This window comes from Micropterus salmoides, unplaced genomic scaffold, assembly GCF_014851395.1.
Source record: "Micropterus salmoides isolate LMB-PRFRI ecotype aquatic unplaced genomic scaffold, ASM1485139v1 Ms_hic_scaffold_1, whole genome shotgun sequence".
NCBI lineage: Eukaryota > Metazoa > Chordata > Actinopteri > Centrarchiformes > Centrarchidae > Micropterus > Micropterus salmoides.
The window spans coordinates 54,484,826-54,505,086 of NW_024040040.1; the positions used below are offsets into that span (position 1 = coordinate 54,484,826).

Here is a 20,261-nt window from a genome sequence, read left to right on the forward strand (position 1 = left end):
CAATAAAAACGTAGTGACTTCACGTCTTAAACTCTGCAGCTCCACCAGTGGCTCCGTCTATACAAACTCATGTTGTGCAGCCAAACACAAAGTAAAACCCACAGAAACGGATTTAAGATTCTACTCAATCCCAAAGTTTCCAAAGATGCCAAATATGTCAGGATGAACTTTGGAGAAATGTGAACAAAAGACATCTACAATATTTCTTTTAGGAATAGTGGAGCCATCAAATCAAAGCTTCTTCTTCTATTCAGTCAGTATAAGCATCATATAGCTTCAGAACAATGTTGGAAAAAGCAAATACTGAATGCATTTGTTATTGTCTGATAGTTGAAAAGTAGATTATTTATTTATTCATTGAATTCATGCAGTTTTATCATCATTTCTTTAAAAACATGATGTGAAATATATGGTGAAAATCAGGAGTTTAAGAGGTTCAGAGTGAATTATCCAGTAGAGATTTTTCTTGTTATAACGTTTTAAATGTAGAGTTCAACATTGATCTGTCAGAGTCAATGGACTAAACCACTGAAGAAGAAAATAGAGTTTAGCATTAAGATCCTCAGTGTGGATCAGTATAATATCAGCATTATGTCTGCACTTTAGTGTCACCACAACTTTCACATCATATTAATCTCAGCACAGAAGGAAAAAATGGTGTCTGACCCCAGAGTCTCCAGTCTGCAGTGTGGACTCTCCAGAAAATCACACAACAGCTTCACTCCTGAATCCTGCAGCTCGTTGTCACTCAGCTCCAGCTCTCTCAGATGGGAGGGGTTGGACTTCAGAGCTGAGGCCAGAGAAGCACAGCTGATCTCTGACAAACTGCAGCACCTCAATCTGAATAAAGAATAAATGATGGAGATAAAAATCCATTTCTAATCCAATCAGATGTGTTCAGGTTTTAAATGTGGAGCTCAACATTATTATGTCCTAATCAATGAGCTTTTCTCTTTTACAAGTATATATTGTATTTCTTAATATTATTACATATTTTTATTTTAACCCTAACCTATACAAAACCATATGGTAACTTGAATGAGGATAAAATAATTCAATCATGTGTTTCTTAAAGACTTTCCAAATGTTATTGGACTGAGTGAATCAAATTCTGACAGTGAAACAAGTCATTTTGGGGGGTTGTGAGGCCCAAAAGAATTTATGACAGAGCAGACTACAACGGACTTTATGATGAAAGCACAAGCTTAACTATGTTGGATGTGATTGGCCAGTGAGCACAGTCCCAGAACATGCACACAGGTTTGTTTCATACACCACTCGAATGACAAGCCCACTAGGGCCGGTAAAAAGAGAGGCCACTCACAAAAAAACTTTAGGGATATTTTGATGGTCCATCAACCCACCAATGCAGCAGGCCACTGGGATTTTTCATGTTTGTATGCCAGATGGCCAACAAGGTATCATTTAAAATTTAAAAAATGCCTTTTCTTTTTAGGACTTTAAGTAGTTCAGAGTGAATTATCCAGTGGAGATTTTTCTTGTTATAATAAGGTTTTAAATGTGGAGCTCAACATTGCTCTGCCACAGTCAATGGACTAAACCACTGAAGAAGAAAAGAGACTTTAGCATTAAGGTCCTCACTGTGGATCAGTATAATATCAGCCTTATGTCTGCACTTTAGTGTCACCACAACTTTCACATCATATTAATCTCAGCACAGAAGGAAAAAATGGTGTCTGACCTCAAAGTCTCCAGGCTGCAATGTGGACTCTCCAGAAAACACAGCAGCTTCACTCCTGAATCCTGCAGGTTGTTGTTACTCAGGTCCAGCTCTCTCAGATGGGAGGGGTTGGACTTCAGAGCTGAGGCCAGAGAAGCACAGCTGATCTCTGACAAACTGCAGCGCCTCAATCTGAATAAAGAACAAATGTAGATTTGTGAATTTCTAATCCTATCAGATGTGTTCAGGTTTTAAATGTGGAGCTCAACATTACTATGTCCTAGTCAATGAGATTTTCCCTAAAATGAGTAAAGTGACTTTGTCATTGTGGATCATAATTTTGATGGAGACTGCAGAAGGCCGACATGTACATGGACTGAATAGCCCTGAGAAGCGACCCCCTCACCCTATACTCCCACAGCAACTCCAACAGTATCTCCCGGAGGACCCGGTCATATGGCTTTTCCAGATCCACAAAACACATGTAGACCAGGTCGGCATTCTCCCAGGCCCCCGTACAGGATCCTTGCGAGAGTGAAGAGCTGGTCTGTTCCATGACCAGGATGGAATCCGGATTGTTCCTCTTCTATCTGAGGTTTGACTATCGGCTGAACCCTCCTTTCGAGCACTTTGAAGTAGACTTTCTGAGGCAGGCTCAGGACTGTGATACTTCTGTAATTGGCACACACTCTCTGGTCCCTCCCCCTGATCTGTCACCCTATGGGCACTGCCCCCGACTTCCACACAATGTTGAAGACCTGTCATCCAAGACATCCCCTCTCCATCCACAGATTTCAGCATTTGTGGATGGATCTCATCAATCCCCAGGGTTTGCCACTGTGGAGTTATTTATCTACTTCAGTGACTTCTGCCAGAGAAACTGATGATCAGCCTCCAGCTCTGCCTACCATAGGGGTGCATTAGTGGGATTGAGGAGTTCCTCAGAGTGTTCCTCCACCAGTTGAGGTCAACAGTGTCCCACGCTCACTGTACACAGCTTAGATGGTTCCCCATTTCCCTCTGCTGAGGTGGTGGACAGTTTTCCAGAAATACCTTGTTGCTGATCAAAAGTCCTTCTCCATGGCTTCTCCAAACTTCTCCCACACCCGGTGCAATGCCTCATTCTTTCGCAATGGAAGCTTTGAACCTTGCCCACTCAGATTCACTGGCCCAAACTTCACCAGGGATGCCAGAAAAGCTGTGCCGGGGGAGTGAATTGAGATCTCTCTGACAGGGACCTCCTTAGTACTACCCATTTGGGCTTACAAGGTCTGTCCAGAGTCAATCCCCAACCGATCCAACTCACCACCAGATGGTGATCAGTTGAAAATCAATCATGAACTTTCAGCCGAGGGTGCTCTGGTACCACATACACTTGTGTCCCTGTGTTCAAACATGGTGTTTGTTATCCAAAGAAAGTTAAAAATAAAGGGCAACTGGACTTGGTTGAAGATACTAGAAGACGTTTCATCCCTCATCCAAGAGACTTCTTCAGTTCTGACTGACTGGTAGGGAAACTCAGCAGTTTAACCTCTGTGGGGTTGTTTGCCAAGATCGATACCACTGGTTCATTGGTGTTCCTGGCTGTTGTAACGACAGTAGTTATGGTCGCTAGAGGTACCTGAGGCCAAGTCTGAATGACCATTGTTCATCAAGTTTCCTTTGAAGTGATGAAAGGACAGCATTGTAAATGGGGGATCAGTAGCGGCGTAGGCTCTAAGACAACTGAAGAAGTGTCTTGGATAAGGGACGAAACGTCTTCTAGTTTCCATAACCAAGTCCAGTTTTAACCTTCTTTGGATAACTATGACCTGGATGACTGACTATATTTGAAAAGAAATTCTTTCAATTGATAAATAAACATAAGATCCAATAGTAACAGAGAGTCAGTGAACTGACCTCAGAGTCTCCAGTCTACAGTGTTGACTCTCCAGAAAACCACACAGCAGCTTCACTCCTGAATCCTGCAGGATGTAGTTATTATTCAGCTCCAGCTCTCTCAGATGGGAGGGGTTGGACTTCAGAGCTGAAGCCAGAGAAGCACAGCTGATCTCTGACAGCCTGCAGCCACTCAATCTGAATAAAGAATAAATGATGGTGAAAAAGATCACTTGTGCACACAATTTTCCTACAAATGTGAGTAAAAAAAAGTCAGAAAGACATTAAGATGAAGATGGTACGTTTCATATCCTGCCAAGATGAGGATTCATTGGGGGAAACAACCTGCAAAAGAACTTTGAGGATAGGAAAGGGAGAGACTACCAAAAGGTTTAGGTCTACACTGATCTATTTCTCAGACAGCTTTTTCTTTTCCTATAAAGCATACTGTATATTCAGATTATAGAATAAATTCCTGCGTTAAAAACATGTAATACCCTCCAACTGCTGATCCGTGTCCAAACATGGAGACACATAAGTCACGGACTTCCACAAGGTTTTGTGCTTGGACCAATCATATTCACCTTTTATATGCTTCATTTAGGCAATATTTTCAGGAAACATTCCATAACCTTTCAATGTTATCCAGATGATCGAGAAGGTCAGGTAAAACTAATCATTGATGACAAGATGACAAATCAAAATCTGAAGAGGCAGCAAAACCTTGTGCTTCTGAAATGCTTGCTGTGGGGCTTGACACAGAGGACAGAATAAAACCCTGTTAATCATGACTCTTACCTCTGGTTTAATGCATACCACACCAAAGTGGCTGTGTGGGTTGTCTTTGTATCAGCCACATCAGCTTCTGATATTGTGAAGATAATCACAGTTCCTAACTTCACCTTTACTGAGCTTGGCATTCATGTCTTTCTTCTCTTTATCTAACTTCTCTTCCCTAATTTATTGACCTTCTGTCAAAGTCAGTAAACTGACCTCAGAGTCTCCAGTCTACAGTGTAGACTCTCCAGTCCGGCACACAGCAGCTTCACTCCTGAATCTTGCAGCTTGTTGTTACTCAGGTCCAGCTCTCTCAGATGGGAGGGGTTGGATTTCAGAGCTGAGGCCACAACTTCACAGTGAGTCTCTGAGAGTTCAATGTCAGATAGGCTGTCAGGACACAAAATATTTTATTATGAAAGAGGAAACTGTTTTGTCGTCAAATGCATGAAGTAAAAATAGACATGTCCTGCATTGATGAACAGTGAACAATTGCAGTTGGGAAAGATGATATGTCTTTGCTACCTGCTGCTGTCAGGTTCACATCCACAGAAGTTAAACAAATAAGGCTGTGACAAGACAGTAACCGACAAGAGTGAGATGAGACAAGATTTCAACACTATTTTTAAGAAATCTTTAATGCTGAATTATATGAAAATTTAGAGCAATACACACTTAATTTACAGCATTCTGATAATTTTTTTCCTCCAGCAGTTATGCTACTCTCACATCGGTTTCTCCTGTAGATCAACTTCTTTAATATCTGCTGAGTCATGATTTAGTCTTTCCTCCTCTTTGTGTCTTTGTTTGGGGAAGTAACCTCTTTAAATGTGACTGTGGCACCTTTTCATCTCAGTGAGAAATTATTTCGTTTAATTCAGTTATTTACTCCTGGACTTTAATAGCTGCATTTCAGCAGGTTCTCGGCTCATGTTGAAAACTTTCTGTAAATTCAGAATCTCTCACATATCTGTCTACCTGCCCTTGACTCTGCTGTGCATTAGGTTATTGATCCGCTGGTAGTAATGTTACCCCCTTCGGACCGTTTGACCGACACACAGTGACTGCATGTTGCATGAGAAACCGAAAGTTACTGAAAAACTTTTGGTCAGGCAGAAATCTCACCACAAATTCAGACACGTTAACGTCGGCAGCTCAGAGAAAGTGCAGCTCACAGTTCCAAACAGCAGGCTGCACCTCAGTTTTTAGATGTTTATGTTGCAAAACTCTACCAGCTATGTTACCACTCATTAGTGTAAGCTGTCCATTTCCTGCTGCTTCTCTTCTCTACACCAACAAGAACGAGAAAACACCTGCAAGGTTCTTTTTGAGTAACAGGATATAAGGAAAGACTTTACGATGAAAAGTTTAATTCATGAGCAATAAATTGCTTTATTGACTAATGAGACTAATGTTTAGAAATAAATAGAATAACTGTTCATTAATGGTCAGCTACAAACACAACCAACTGAAGAAGATCAATGACAAAATACAACCGACATAAATATTTAAAAAAACAAACAAGTGGAACACTCTTTTAATGATAATCACATCTGGACTTACCGAGCCTTTCTGCAGTTCCTCACAGCTGAAATCAGTCTCAGTCGTCCCTCCTCTGATGTGTTGTACTTCTTTAGGTCCAACTCATCCAGAACATCCTCTGACATCTGCAGCATGTAGGCCAGAGCTGAGCAGTCGAACACAGAGAGTTCCTTCTCTGATCTGTTCTCTGACTTCAGGAACTCTTGGATCTCCTGATGTACTGAGTGGTCGTTCATCTCCGTCAGACAGTGGAAGATGTTGATGCTTCTGTCAGGAGAGATATGTTCGCTGTTCAACTCCTTCAGGTTGTTGATGGCTCTCTGGATGATTTCTGGACTGTTGTCTGTCCGACCCAGCAGGCCTCCTAAGAGTTTCTGGTTGGACTCCAGAGAGAGGCCATGAAGGAAGCGAACAAACAGGTCCAGGTGGCCATTTTTACTGTCAAGGGATTTCTCCATGGCGCTCCTCAGGAAGACATCCAGGGGTGGGTGACTGTAACTGTTGGTCCAGTATTTCCTCATGAACTCCTCCAGTCCCTCTGAGTTCCTGCTGGTGTAACAGTGGAACATGTAGACTGCAGCCAGAAACTCCTGAACGCTCAGATGAACAAAGCAGTAGACTGTTTTCTGGAAGATCACACTCTCTCTTTTGAAGATCTCTGTACAAACTCCTGAGTACATCGAGGCCTCTGTGACATCAAGACCACACTGCTCCAGGTCTTCTTGGTAGAACATGATGTTTCCTTTCTCCAGCTGTTCAAACGCCAGCCTCCCCAGCTTCAGAAGAACCTTCCTGTCAGCCTCCGTCCACTCCTGTGGACTCGTCTCATGTCCCTCATCGTACTTCTGCTTCTTCCTCTTTATCTGAACCAGCAGGAAGTGTGAGTACAGGTCAGTCAGGGTCTTGGGCAGCTCTCCTCTCTGCTCTGTAGTCAACATGTGCTCCAGAACTGTAGCAGTGATCCAGCAGAAGACTGGGATTAGACACATGATGTGGAGGCTCCTGGAGGTCTTGATGTGTGAGATGATTCTGCTGGACAGCTCTTCATCACTGACTCTCCTCCTGAAGTACTCCTCCTTCTGGGCGTCAGTGAAGCCTTGTACTTCGTTACCCTGTCACACACGAAGGAGGGATCTGATTGGCCGCCGCAGGTCGGGAAGTTATCCAGACGAGAGCCGAGGGAAGCAGATTCCCCTCGATGAGGTTTGTCAGCAGCAGGTTGACTGATGACTTCTGTGTGACATCAGACACAACCTCACTGTTGTGGAAATCCAATGAAAGTCTGCTTTCATCCAGGCCGTCAAAGATGAACAACAGTTTCCAGACGGCGAGCTTCTCTGCTGGGACCTTCTGTAATGTTGGATGGAAAACATGGAGCAGCGTGAGGAGACTGTGCCGCTCATCTTTGATCAAGTTCAGCTCCCTGAACGAGAGCAGAACCAGCAGACCGACATCTTGGTTTTCCGAGCCCTCTGCCCAGTCCAGAGTGAACTTCTGCACTGAGAAGGTTTTTCCAACGCCAGCGACGCCGTTGGTCAGAACCACTCTGATGGCTCTCTGTTGGCCAGGTAAGACTTTAAAGATCTCGTGACACTTGATTACAGTGTCATGGAGGGTCTCCATCTTGGAAGCTGTCTCAAGCTGCCTCACCTCATGCTGGGTATTAACCTCTTCACTCTGTCCCTCTGTGATGTAGAGCTCAGTGTAGATCCTGTTGAGGAGGGTTCCACTTCCTGTTTCATCACTTCCTTCAGTCACACGTTCGCATCTCCTCCTCAGACTGATCTTATGTTCATCTAAAACCTCCTGCAGACCACCACTCACTAAAGAAGAGAAACAATGAATATGTGCTGATTATTTTCATTACTAATATAAAAACCATCAACATCAGAATATCTGAAGAAGCAGACAGATGTCCAGTCTTACTTTGTACAGAGCTGCTCTGACTGGCTGTCTGCAGTCCAGCTCTGGTTCTGGATCTGTCTCCACACTGGGGACAGGAGGAGTCTCCTGATGAAGCAGACTGGTCCCAGTATGAGGTGATGCACCGTCTGCAGAACCAGTGTCCACAGCTGGTAGAGACTGGATCCTTCAGGACGTCCTGACACAAAGCACAGCAGGACGGCTGCTCCTCCACGGAATCATGGCTCCTCTTCCTCTCTCTGTGGACATAAAGACATTTTTTAAGTTAGAAACCTGTCCTGGAATTTCGCAGCAAACGTTTACCTTTAGTGTGTAGCTGATTAGAAAGCAGAAAGCTGCTGCAACACTCTGTTAGTTCTTGGTCTCTCATACTGTGTGTCTCCACCTGCTGTTCATGTATCTGCAGCAGCACGAAGTGTTAGAGAGCTGAGTGGAGGTTATTATAGATCAGAGGGTGTGGTGATTAAGCCAATCACATCACTGATCTCACAGCTCTGTAACAGCTGAGCCAGTCACAGTGATGCATAACAACAGCAGCTCCAAAAATGAAAGAATCAGAAATCATATTGTTTGGATGGTGCAGAGCGGCACTACATGATCAGTTAATTAGTAGCATGACAATAGTACTCAATAATAGTTTGGGAAGCCAGCAAATGAATCTGACTCTGAATTTTACCAGATTTAGTATTGTAAGTAGTAAACACTGAAGACAGTTCTTAATGACTTTCACTGTATGTTTGGGGGTCATTACGGTGCAGAATAAATTTGGGGCTAATCAGATGCCTTCCTGATTGTACTGCATAACGAATATGCATCTGCCTGTACATCTCAGCATTGAGGAGAGGATTCATTTTGACAACCCCGTTTGCATAAATGCAGCCCCAAACTTGCAAGAAACCTCCACCATGCTTCACTGTTGCCTACAGACACTCATTCCTGTACCGCTCTCCAGCCCTTCGATGAACACACTGCCTTCTGCTGCAGCCAGATATTTCAGTTTGACTCATTCCAGAACACCTGCTGGCATTTTTCTGCAGCCCAGTCCTTGTGTTTCGGTGCATAGTTTAGTCGCTTGGCCGTGTTTCCATGTCGGAAGTATGGCTTTTTTGCGGCAGTTATGACCAGACTTCTCCGGCCAATAGATGGTGTACCAGGGTCCCATTGTTTTCTGCAGTTCTGAGCTGATGGCACTGCTGAACATCTGATTGTGAAGGAAAGTAAGCATAATGCGTCATTCATCTGCTGCAGGACTATGACTGCGCTGGTTGGTGGTTTAACCCTCCTTATTACATGGTCAGCTCTGACCTCCTTTACATATTTTTTCATATATTTTATTTCAGACTGATTTTAGTGTTAAGACATAGAAGTGCCTTAAAGGCCAGTATGGTTCATGTTTTGTCAAGATTAGGATGTAGAATCTAGGTGCAGCTAGCATCTGAATACGGGTTTTGGTTCATTTGAATTTGATTTCATTAAGCATTTCTATTATGGATACACCTGGTGAGCAGAGGTCTAAATGGATAAACGTACCGATGATGTGAGCACAGAACGGGCACATAGGTCTACTTGGAGCGTAATAGCCACAACTACCATCCTGTCCTTTCAAAAGTACTTTTTGCATTTTTGTATGTACCCAAATGTCATTACTGGTGATTCTGTGTGGTTGTTTTCTGTCTTATATCTGTAGAGAGGGTGTGATTTGTGTAAAAACAAACAAAACAAAAACAGAGGGGGGGATTTTTTTTTTTAAGTGAAATGTTCGCTGGTGTAATAGGGAAACTGGGCTGCTTGTCATCATAGAAACAGATCAGATTCTGAGGTTTATTGCAGCTTCAGTAATATTGGCTACCTTCCCTTCAACACACAGCTCCGCTGTTCACTGGAACAAATGTCTCATGAGTGTTGATAGGCTATTATTCACAACTTGTAACCAATCAGACAGTGCCGTGGGCGGGACATTAAGCAAGACTCCAGAGTGGCAATTACATACAGGCAGAATGAGGAAGCTGGATCAGAGCAAAAGTAGCACATTTTAAAATGATTTTAACCCTAACAAAACCACGGATCGATCCATTACTTTTATGATAAGTTGCATCAGTATTGAAGTTGCATTGATTGGGCATTGGGGAGATGTGTCAGGAAACCACTGGAAGCGCTTGCGGACCACATAGAAGGGGCTCCTTCTTGACAATGGTGAGAAGAGAAATAACGGTGAAACGGGGAGAAATTCCTGCGTTTGTACCTTTCCTTAATCCCATGTTCAGAGGTAGATTTGTAGAAAATAGAAATTGAGTAATTCCCTGAGCAGTGAGGTAATTGAGTATTACCTCACTGCTGCAAACTCTTCTACTCCCACATGTATCAGGACTTTAAACAGCATGAAGTGAAAGATGCCATTGAACACTGGTGCAGGTGGAACCACAGACGTGTTGGTGTAGAGTAGAAATGTCTTTATGCTGCTGTTTCTATGTTTCAGGTTAGAAACGGTCTCTTACTTTGTGTCTGAGGGTTCATCACTGCAGTCTGGAGGCCTTTCTGTGGACCCGTCCCCCTTCATGGACAGACAGCTGTCCTCCTCTTCCTTCACATCACTCATCTTCAGTCAGTCTGAGTGAAGCAGGAACAGCATCAGAGGAAGGTTAATTATCATTGTATAGAGTCCCTCAGTGAAAACACTACATCTAAAATGACTTCCCCTCCCTCCTGTGTTTCCTAAAGTCGGGCTCTGAATGTGATCCAGGTGACTGTCAGCCAGCAGCTTGTCTTTGAGAGGAAACTAAACAGCTGCTTCAAATCTGAAAGCTTCAACAGAAGAACTCGACCCTCCAAAGAGTCTGAAAGTGGTGCCTCAGAACAGAGCTGCAAATATAGCACTTCCTATTCCTGTTTAAATGTTTGTAGAGTTTTCCTGAATCTGCTGACATGAAGTCTGTCACGTAGCAACCTGTAGAAATAACTTCTATTAAACTTTAGTCTTCTTATGTTTTACTTTCATGAAGAATAAACTGTGTCATAGATTTTTTTGTTTGTCTTTGGTATCATGTCAGATTCAATTTGTGTCTTTGCGACCATTAAAATGTGTTTTCTTGCTAGAACAGCTGATCAGTGACTATTGTTCTGTCACAGGTTTGTAGGAAAGAGCAGGTAGGAGGACCCAAACGCAGGACACTGAGCAGTGACCTGTACTATGAAGGGAGTTCAAACTACTCAGAGTTAACTCGGGGTTATCAGGCAAACTCAGGGTTGACAAACTCTGACTGCCTACACTGGAGTTAAACAGTACTACGACGGTGGATAAGATGTTGGTTAGTTGAGTCCATTTTAACTCAGTGTTAACTTAATTGGAGTTGGTGCGCGTTCGTATAAAAGGGGTGTGTTCGGCCGTGCAGGCAGAGTTTTTGCAAGGGCGCATGCTCCGTATTTCTCTAGAGGAACACACATTGGTATTGTCAGGAAATTATGAATATAAAGACAACTTAACGGCTAAATCTAATATCGTGGTGGTCGACAAAGCCAGGGAGACTTGGTGGCATCGCATTGAGTAAATTTGTAGCCTAATTGTCTTCACAGTGTTCGTATTGTAGATCAAATCTCTATTAGCCTATGTATTTCATGGGCACCTTATTTATGTGGAATATGATTCAGATATAAAATGGTACAGCTACACATACAGTCCATTGTAATAGGAAAAATAAATAAATAAATAAATAAATAAATAAGGAGCCAGCGGAGAGGGATAATAATCCAAGTGAAATTTCCAAGATTAATCTACAAATAAAAATCTTGAATATTCTCTGACAGAGTCACATTTATGAGAGAAACTTCACTTTGCAAGGCTGCAACATCATTATGCACGCACTGGAAAGTTATATTAAACTTTGCAATTGGATTTAACAGTGAGGAAATAGGCTACTCCTGAGGTTAGCCCACAATCTCGATCATGTACCTTATAGACTTTGCCTTGGATTGGGCGTATTCAGAAGAAAAACGTGATTTTCGATTTTCTGACATTAATTTCAGGAAATTTCCGAATTTTCTTTCTTTCATCTAGGATTTTGTTTCTTGGTTATTACCCCTCACCCTGGCTCCCTATTTTTTTGGACATGTAAAATAATCTCTAAATATGTGAAAACACTTAGGAGAATTCAGTTATAGACTACAGATGAGCTACATCTAAAAAACTGTCCCGTTAATTAAATAATTAAGCACAGGCCACAGGTCTGTCCAATAAGTGTTTATTTGACCAATAGAAGGTGAAAATCAAAAATAAAGGGATCCACAAGAAAAACACAGAAACAGGAACACACAAAGAGACAGAGCTAGGCAGGCTACACGCTACAAAACACTGTAATGACCGAACAGAGACTGAACAGAAACAGCAAACATTTAACACCAGGGACTAACAAGCCAGCGGGAGAAACACAGGTGAGAGGAATAAGGACTAACAAGACAGGCAGGCAGAGAGACAGCGGGGGAAAACAGAGAGACAGCACACATGTTACAAAATACCGACAGGAATCTAGCTTCAGACAACAACAGAAACCCATGTAAACAGACAAACACCGACCAACTATAACACAGTGATGATAACAGACAAAACCAAAACGAGAACACAGAACTAGAACACAGAGCAGACTAAACTAAAATAATGCAGACAAAGAACTAGAAGTAAATACTAAGACATGAACAAAGACAGGACCAGGAACAAAGACATGGAACCTAAACACAGACTAAATAACAGATACTGAACTGACCAAGCAATAAACTCAGAGAACTAAACTCAACAGAACAGATGTCAGGACTATAATGCAGATACAAAACCCAGAAACAGAGAAACAACTCAGGACAGGATCGCGAAATGTTCTGTCCTCAGCTGTGAGCTCACCTAGGAAACTTCCTGTTTGTTTTAATGTCAGTAAAGTTCATTGTAATAAAGTTAAACTCTCACAGTCTGTAAACTAATAAGAATGTTAATGAAAACTCACCAGTTTCCTTCTTTCTGCTCTCTGAGCTGACCAACTGAGCATTTCCTTCTCTTTTCTTTGACTGAGTGGCCCCTCCCTGTGGTTTGAGCTGGGGCAAGTTCAATCTTTTTGAACCAGTTTGCAACATTTTCTGATTGAACGACATGTTTCCTTGCAATGTTCCGCAACGGGCTTCGAGGTATGTTTTCATCCGTTTGGTGGGTGTGTCTCAGGTGTTACCCAATCAGCTGCGACAAGTTGTTAAACGATGTTAAAAAGGCACGAAAAATGCAGGTTGTTCAGGGAACCACCGTTTCCGTTGAAAAAAATGTTTTGCTATGTTTTGTCGGTGCTGAACTCGCACCTGAGATGTACCAGCAGTGAGTCCTTCCTTCCGAACTCCCGTTGGAGAAACTATTCAAAAATCCTGCTTGTGTTTTTTTATTGATTCTCCTGTGTGACGGACCGACAGGGAAAATGTGCTTCTCTAGAAGAACAGGCTGTCGGTTCCTTTCATCAGAATAAGTTGAAATGTTTGGACCTCAGCCCAAAAACACGTGATCAGTGACAAAGTAAAAGGCGTCTCTCTTTAGTAACTCACATTTGACCCCTTGAGTCACCATCTTACACAACGTGTTGAAACTACAGACGCTGCCTGTTTTCTTTAAGGAAACTGTCAGCCATTTATTTTGGATCTGTAAATATTATATTCACTGAACAAAATTATAAATGTTACATTTTTGTTTTTTTATGTACACAAAAGGCCTATTTTTCTCAAATATTGTTCACAAATCTGTCTAAATCTGTGTTAGTGAGCACTTTTCCTTTGCTGAGATAATCCATCCACCTCACAGGTTTGGCATATCAAGATGCTGATCAGACAGCATGGGGATTGCAAAGGTGTGCCTTAGGCTGGCCACAATAAAAGGCCTTACGCTGGCCACAATAAAAGGCCACTCCAAAATGTGCTAGGGAGAAACAATTTTCTGCCATTACACCGATCGCAATTGCTCAGTTTAGTGAAGCCAGATAACAAAAAGATATCATGGGTATGTTGACCTTGTCTCGATTTTCGGGCCCCAGGACAACCTCGATGACAGTGGGAGGGGCGTCACATTTTATATTCACAAAGGTCGTTTTCAAATAATAAAACTTTCCTGCTCTGTCCGGTGAAAAATAAAGATTCAGGAATATTGGCTACATTACAGTGTTTCAAAGTTTTGCGCATTCTTTCAGAGCCAAAGCCAACACCTGTCTGATTCCAACACCAACAATCTGGTCGATCAATTCAATCATATCTGCTTGTCGTCACTAAATATTACTGCTCCTCTAAAGGTTAGGCCTACGTCTAAAGCTAGTAAGCAACCCTTGATAAATGACAGCATTCGCAGCCTAAAAAGGGAATGCAGGAAAGCAGAGCGCAGATGGAAAAAATCCAGTCTCCAAGTCCATTACCTCAGTCTGAAGGATTTATTAATTAACTACAATAACATATGGTTAAGGATGCGAGAACACACTATTTTTCTGAACTCATTACTACACATAAACACAATCCCAGGTTTCTGTTTAAGACTGTGGATCAGCTGGTAAACCCAACCCCTCCTTGTGCCTCAGCTGGAAGTAATGATGACTGTGAATTGTTTTTATCTTATTTTACCAATAAGGTGGTGGTTAAGGATGCGAGAACACAGCTGCAGCGTGTTTATCTTGTATTGATTTTGTATTATTGTTTTGGGGGTATTATTGTCTTTACACTTGTTAAAGCACTTTGTAACTTGTTTTTGAAAAGTGCTCTACAAATAAAGATTATTATTATTATTATTATCATCATCATGACTAAAAGACTCGACTTCAACACCAATGACTCTGACTTCATGTGGACTTCAGCCTTTTGACTCGAAATGAGTTGACGCCTTCTCCAAGCTCTTTTAACTCATTAAAAATATGAAATGGTATTAAATTTGGTGGCTGGAGACTTGATTGTGGCTTGTAAAACAAAGACTTGGTCCCACCTCTGTGGAGGAGTGAAGAGTGATCTCTGAGGAGCTATGAGTGAGGATATATGAAAGTAGCCTTCACGGAAGTCTTTTACTGACCGACAAGCCCCCTTATTGGATATCAGTTATTAATAGGCCTACTGAGTCGGACTATCACTTTACAATCACAGGTGCATGAGCAGCCTAAACTATGTGTAATCTGTTCGATTAATATTTTCATTTTCAGTTATTGCCACTGGCATTTAGTCCTGTCAGGTTCCAGCTGAATAAACAGGCCTGTAGCTGTTTAAAATGAATAACAGGCTGTAAGAGAATTCCAGAACTTTATCATTCATTAAGGAAATTCCAGTCTGGTAAATAATGAATGAGCAGCGCTGTATAAAATGTAATAATGTTAATGTATTGATCCTTCCTCCACTCCTACGTTTTAGAGCCAATCACAGAACTTATTCTGATCGGCCTTTCTGAAACGGAAAACTCGGAGTTTGACAGCTTCGTCAACCCAGAGCTTTGTCAACCCAGAGTTCAGGTTTACACTCAAAGTTTGTTGAACCTGCTTTCTGAAACAGGGCCCAGGGGAAAACAGAATCACAAGCAAAAAAAGAGAAATAAGCAGGACACTCACCGTCAGCCGGGCTGCCACCACAACAACTGATAAAAAAAAAAAAATTACCATTAAAATAAATAGCCGTAAACATGTGTGTGTGTGTGTGTATTAATAGACAAAAAAATTTAAAAAAATAGTTAATTGATTAAAAAATTATAATAATTATTGGTATAAATTAGACAATAAAGCCAAATGATGAAATATTGAATTGATTTTGTCCACAGCAGAATTTACACCAGAATTATTCTGGTGAGTTAAATCATATATGTTTTGATTTTCCAGTGCCTTTTGGTATGCCCCCATGCTGTCTGGGGTCCATCTGTAGGGGTATGTGCTGTTAAACAGTTCACAGGCACTAGGGGCCCCAGACTTAGCCTGAGCCCTTTTCAGATAGATAGTGATTTTGCTGTGGTCTGAGAGGGGTGTGAGGGGGCTGACTGTGAAAGCTCTTTGAGACATTGGATCTAGATCTGTAATGAAATAATCTACCGTACTACTGCCAAGAGCTGAGCTGTAAGTGTAGCGACCCAGAGAGTCCCCTCGTAGCCTGCCGTTGACTATGTACAGATCCAGCGTAGAGAGCAGAGCTGTCAAAGTTGCATACCGCTTGTATTAGTAATCTTGTCAAAGCTCTTTCTAGCAGGACATTCATGGAGGGGGAAGCAGGTGCTTCCAGGTAAGTGTTTGTCTCCCTGGGTGTTCATAGTGGCAGCTCTTTCCCCTGTTCGAGCGTTCAAGTCCCCACAGAGTAATACATTTCCCATGGTTTTATAATGGTTAACTTCCTCCTCGAGAATATTTGGTGATCAGCATGGTGAGGTCTAGATGGTCTTTAAGGTCTAGGAGGTCCTGGAGGTCTGCGTGGGGTCTGCGTTGTGTGGTTACCGCTTGGAGTGGTAGTAAGGCTCCTTCCAAGAGTAACATCCTTCAGAGTCCTAGCAAATGTGGGGACTGCATTTCAGTGTAGGTGTATGTTATCAGACAGGCAGTCCAGGTGAAGGGTCGGGTGGTGGGCCAAGAACACGTTGGGTTTGAGGGCACAGTTCCTGGAGAGGCGGATATTCACTCTGTCAGTGGTGTGGGGATGGTCTCTCCTGTGCAGCAGCGTAGATATGACTATCTTGCTGGTAGGGAAATTGGTGGAAGCTTGCTCAATGACTCTCCTCAGGGAGTCTGCCCTGTTGGGACCTTAAATCGTTGGTGCCTGTATGAATGATGATGTAGCTAGGTGAGCCTAGCTCAGGCACTGTTAACAGCTCTGGTGTTGGGGCACCAGATCTTCTCCGTTCTGTGCCTTGGGAATAAGGTCTTTTCATACAGGAACTTTCCATTAGAGTCCATGAGGAGGATAATGTCAGCTCTTCTGCCTGTGTGTGTTTGTTCAGACTCAGCTATCGGGTCTCGATGTGGAGCTGTGGTGGTGGTTTCAGGTCTGGAGCTCCTGGCTGGAGGCTGGCTAGAGGCCGGGCCTTGGACAGGTGTAGGGGTGTGACTGGCGTCTTTGCTTGGGAAGTGTGTAGGGAGGCAGCTGGTTGGTACGGGGGGGGGCTTACCTCAGTGGTATTTGCGCTGCGGCCAACTAGTCTCGTGCTACCCAGACTCTGTTGCAGCTGCGACAGGGAGCTAAGAGCGTTGCAGACTTTTCAGTGGAATTTCGCACGCTGGCAGCAGATTCTGGGAGAAACAATGAGGCTTTACATGGGGTATTTCAAAATGCCTTAAGTGAACAACTAAAGAACGAGTTAGCTGCACGTGATGAGACCTCTGTTTTTGACTCTCTGGTTTCTCTTGCTATCAGGCTAGACAACCGCGTTCGGCAGCGACGCAGAGAGAAAGCTAACCACTTCCTTCCACTCAGCTACCCTTGTTCTTCTGCGCCGCCTCCCGCGAGGGTGGAGAAATGGCCTGACTCTGGAGAGCCGAGGGCTGAAACGAAAGAACCCTCTAGTGAGGAGCCCATGCAATTGGGCCGAGCCCACTTTATCTTCCATGGAATGCCTCTGCCAATTCAGAGCAGGTGAGTGCCTGTAGAGGGTTAGGGTTATATCATCCTCCTTGTTTCCCTCACAGGAGGAGGATATTCCCATCCCATCTATCCAAGTGCACCTCCATCGCTGCCGTAAGATCTGGAGGGTTGCTCGCTCTGCCCTTCTCCGCACCACTGAAAACAACCGGTGCTTGGCAGATTGGCACAGACTCAGGCTCCCCATTACCTTCAAGGTCAGAAAGTTTGTCTCTCCGCTAAGAACATTCCTTTAAAGACCGAATCCAGAAAACGGCCCCCACGTTTCATTGGTCTGTACGAAATTGATAAAATAATTAGCCCAACTGCTGTCAGGCTGAGGTTGCCGAGAACTATGAGGATCCATCCTGTCTTCCATGTCTCACAAATAAAGCCAGTCCTTTATGCCCTCCGGCTCCTCCCCCTCCTCCCAGATCGTCGATGACCACCCGGCATACTCGGTTAGCCGGCTCCTGGACGTCCACCACCAGGGCAGGGGGTTGCAGTATCTGGTGGACTGGGAAGGGTATGGCCCTGAAGAGCGTTTGTGGAACCCATGGTCTTTCATTATGAATCCTCGGCTCATCGGCCTGGTGGGTTCGCCCGGAGGCTCCCCTTGCGGGGGGTACTGTTATGAGTCTGCAGTTCTCCTCTCCTACCCCATGTGTTTCTGTTCTCCTCCCTCCTAGTGTCTCCTGTTAGTCTCCCTGTCTGTCTCTCTGTGTTGTCTGTGTGCCTGTTTGGGGCGTGGCTTCTCAGTCTGTGCCTGGCTCTCCACCTCCTCCTGCACACCTGATCTACATTCCACTAATCAAGACTCTGCAGTATATCAACCCAGTTCTTCACCTCAATCGTCGCCAGATCGTCAGCTCACCTCAGTGGTATTTGCTTTATGGCCAACTAGTCTCGTGCTATATATTCTGTTGTTTGTTTCTTGTGAAATCACTTACCTTGTCTCCCTGTGCCCAGGATCACTGCCTGCCTGGAGGATCTGCCATCTGTCAAGCTCAGCTCACTGCCCGCCTGGAAATTCACTCGCTGGTCTCCATTCCCTGGTATGCCCCCTGCTCAGCTCTCACGCCTTGTTTCAATAAACTTTAAATTCCTGGATTTGAACCTGCCTTGAGTCTGCTTTTGAGTCCATTCACCTAGTCTGCCATAACAGATCATTCCTCAGCGCTGTAGCTCGTTTAATCTTGAGAAGCTGCAGAGCTGGAAGCTCTATTCATTATCACTGTAACTTACACTGTACATTTACAGCTGACCCTTTTCACTCGGCTCGCCTTGCCATCTCGAAAAATCGACTTTACTAATAGGACACAACTACTTTATTAATCCCACTAGGGGCAACTAGTTTAAAGCAACATGTTTGCAAAAACAAGTGCAAAACACTAAACAGTGTGTGGAACTGCCATAAGCTGTTAGATAGAAACACTGCAAATAGTGGGGAGTAAGTATGGCTTTAGATAAAAGGTGTGTTCATCATGATGGGTGTAGTTCTTAACACCCAGGTTTGTTATGTTTCTCTTCTTCTGTATATTTGTCACTTATGTGAGAGGGAAAAGAGAAAAGGAAACGAGAGGCAAGTGCCACAATGATCTAAGATGGCCGCTGGTATGGCAGGCATGGTAACGGCTCTTCTACTATACACTCTAATTTTGGGTTTCATACCATCTAAAGTTGGTTTAGACCTTAAACATGCTGAAAACAAGCAACAACTTTTTTCCAATGGGAAAATATATTTCAGCAGTATGGATCTAACGTTACTTCTTAAACAAACAATCAATAACAAGCCAAGCATTGGTTATGGGAAATACCTTGTGGCTATGACTTTCATTTATCCTCAGCTGTACAAACAATTACAAAAAAAAAAAAAAAACTATGACAAATTCACGACTACAATGGACCAACGCACTGCTCATCACAATCTGTTTAATATACATCCATGCCCAGGACCGCACCGCGTCACACTGGAGGGGAGGCCTGGAGAGGAGCATACTACTACAGTCCTACAGGTATGCCCGTTGTATGATGTACTACAGTGTGGTCCTGTACTTTCTAACCTTCCCTGTCCGTCGCCCTCGTTTGGTGCTGTCGCGGATGGGGCGCCGGGGAGATGTGCTGGTGCTGGGGTGCAGAAGGTGGTGGATCGGCGTGCACAGGTTTCTCGCGCCGGCGTGGCTGGAGTGCGGCGTGTCCTCGGAGGATCAGGGGGGGCGATCCCACGGAGCGATGACCTCGCGGGGACATCGGGTGGACCACATGTTTCTGCTGGGTTGGCTAGACCCCGGAGCTCTGAGACAATTTCAAGAACGTGCGCTTCACATGTCCCCATAGTAATGCAGAATGTAAACAGAAAACGGATAAATCCAGGGATTGCAAAGAACAGGAAGTGGGAGGTGTTTCAGACTGTCAATCATTCGCGAACAGTATGGGACCCTAGGGCTAAACCAAAGGGACTTTTAGGTGGTCATTTAAATATTAGAAGTTTACTGTCTAAAAGTGAGCAAATACAGCAGGTGAAGTAACACCTAAAACACTGATGAGGGTGCAAGTATGTGTACACTTTGTCACGGTCAGCCATGGTTTTCATTCACTTTCGGCATCATGCACCACCATGCACCTGGAACCCTTTGAGGTTGGAAGTCAGAAGTTTCAACTGGGAAAAATCCCAGTTACGACCAGTCTCGAACACGCCACAACTTCGTGACGTCGGGTGTAACTTCCCCGTTAACTCGTACTACGAAAGGTGGATAGGTGTTACCCAAAGTCTGTTGCCATGACAATTTCCCCCGCATCTCTGAACTGCTCTGAGCAGGTTTTGTTCATGGTTATCTCGAGATTACCCTGCACGTGGACTACACACCACATCTGTACTCAGTGTTAATGG

General features: G+C 43.6%; 2 protein-coding genes across 2 annotated transcripts; one reads left to right on the forward strand and one right to left on the reverse strand.

Annotated features, from left to right (window-relative positions):
• Positions 1-674: 674 nt before the first annotated feature.
• Positions 675-6,551, reverse strand: LOC119897087 (NACHT, LRR and PYD domains-containing protein 12-like; the record flags this gene model as incomplete). Its single annotated transcript, XM_038710644.1, has 5 exons — positions 5,900-6,551; positions 4,553-4,726; positions 3,581-3,757; positions 1,703-1,873; positions 675-840 (listed from the first exon to the last, which is right to left on the reverse strand). Coding segments are annotated over exons 1-5 (1,236 nt in total), but the record flags the coding sequence as incomplete, so codon positions are not given.
• Positions 6,552-16,410: 9,859 nt separating this feature from the next.
• LOC119897093 lies at positions 16,411-20,193 on the forward strand. The gene is made up of 2 exons (XM_038710657.1): positions 16,411-18,252; positions 18,341-20,193. Exon 2 carries the CDS (start codon positions 18,976-18,978, stop codon positions 19,897-19,899), a length of 924 nt encoding a protein of 307 aa, XP_038566585.1. The 5' UTR covers positions 16,411-18,252; positions 18,341-18,975; the 3' UTR covers positions 19,900-20,193.
• Positions 20,194-20,261: the final 68 nt, after the last annotated feature.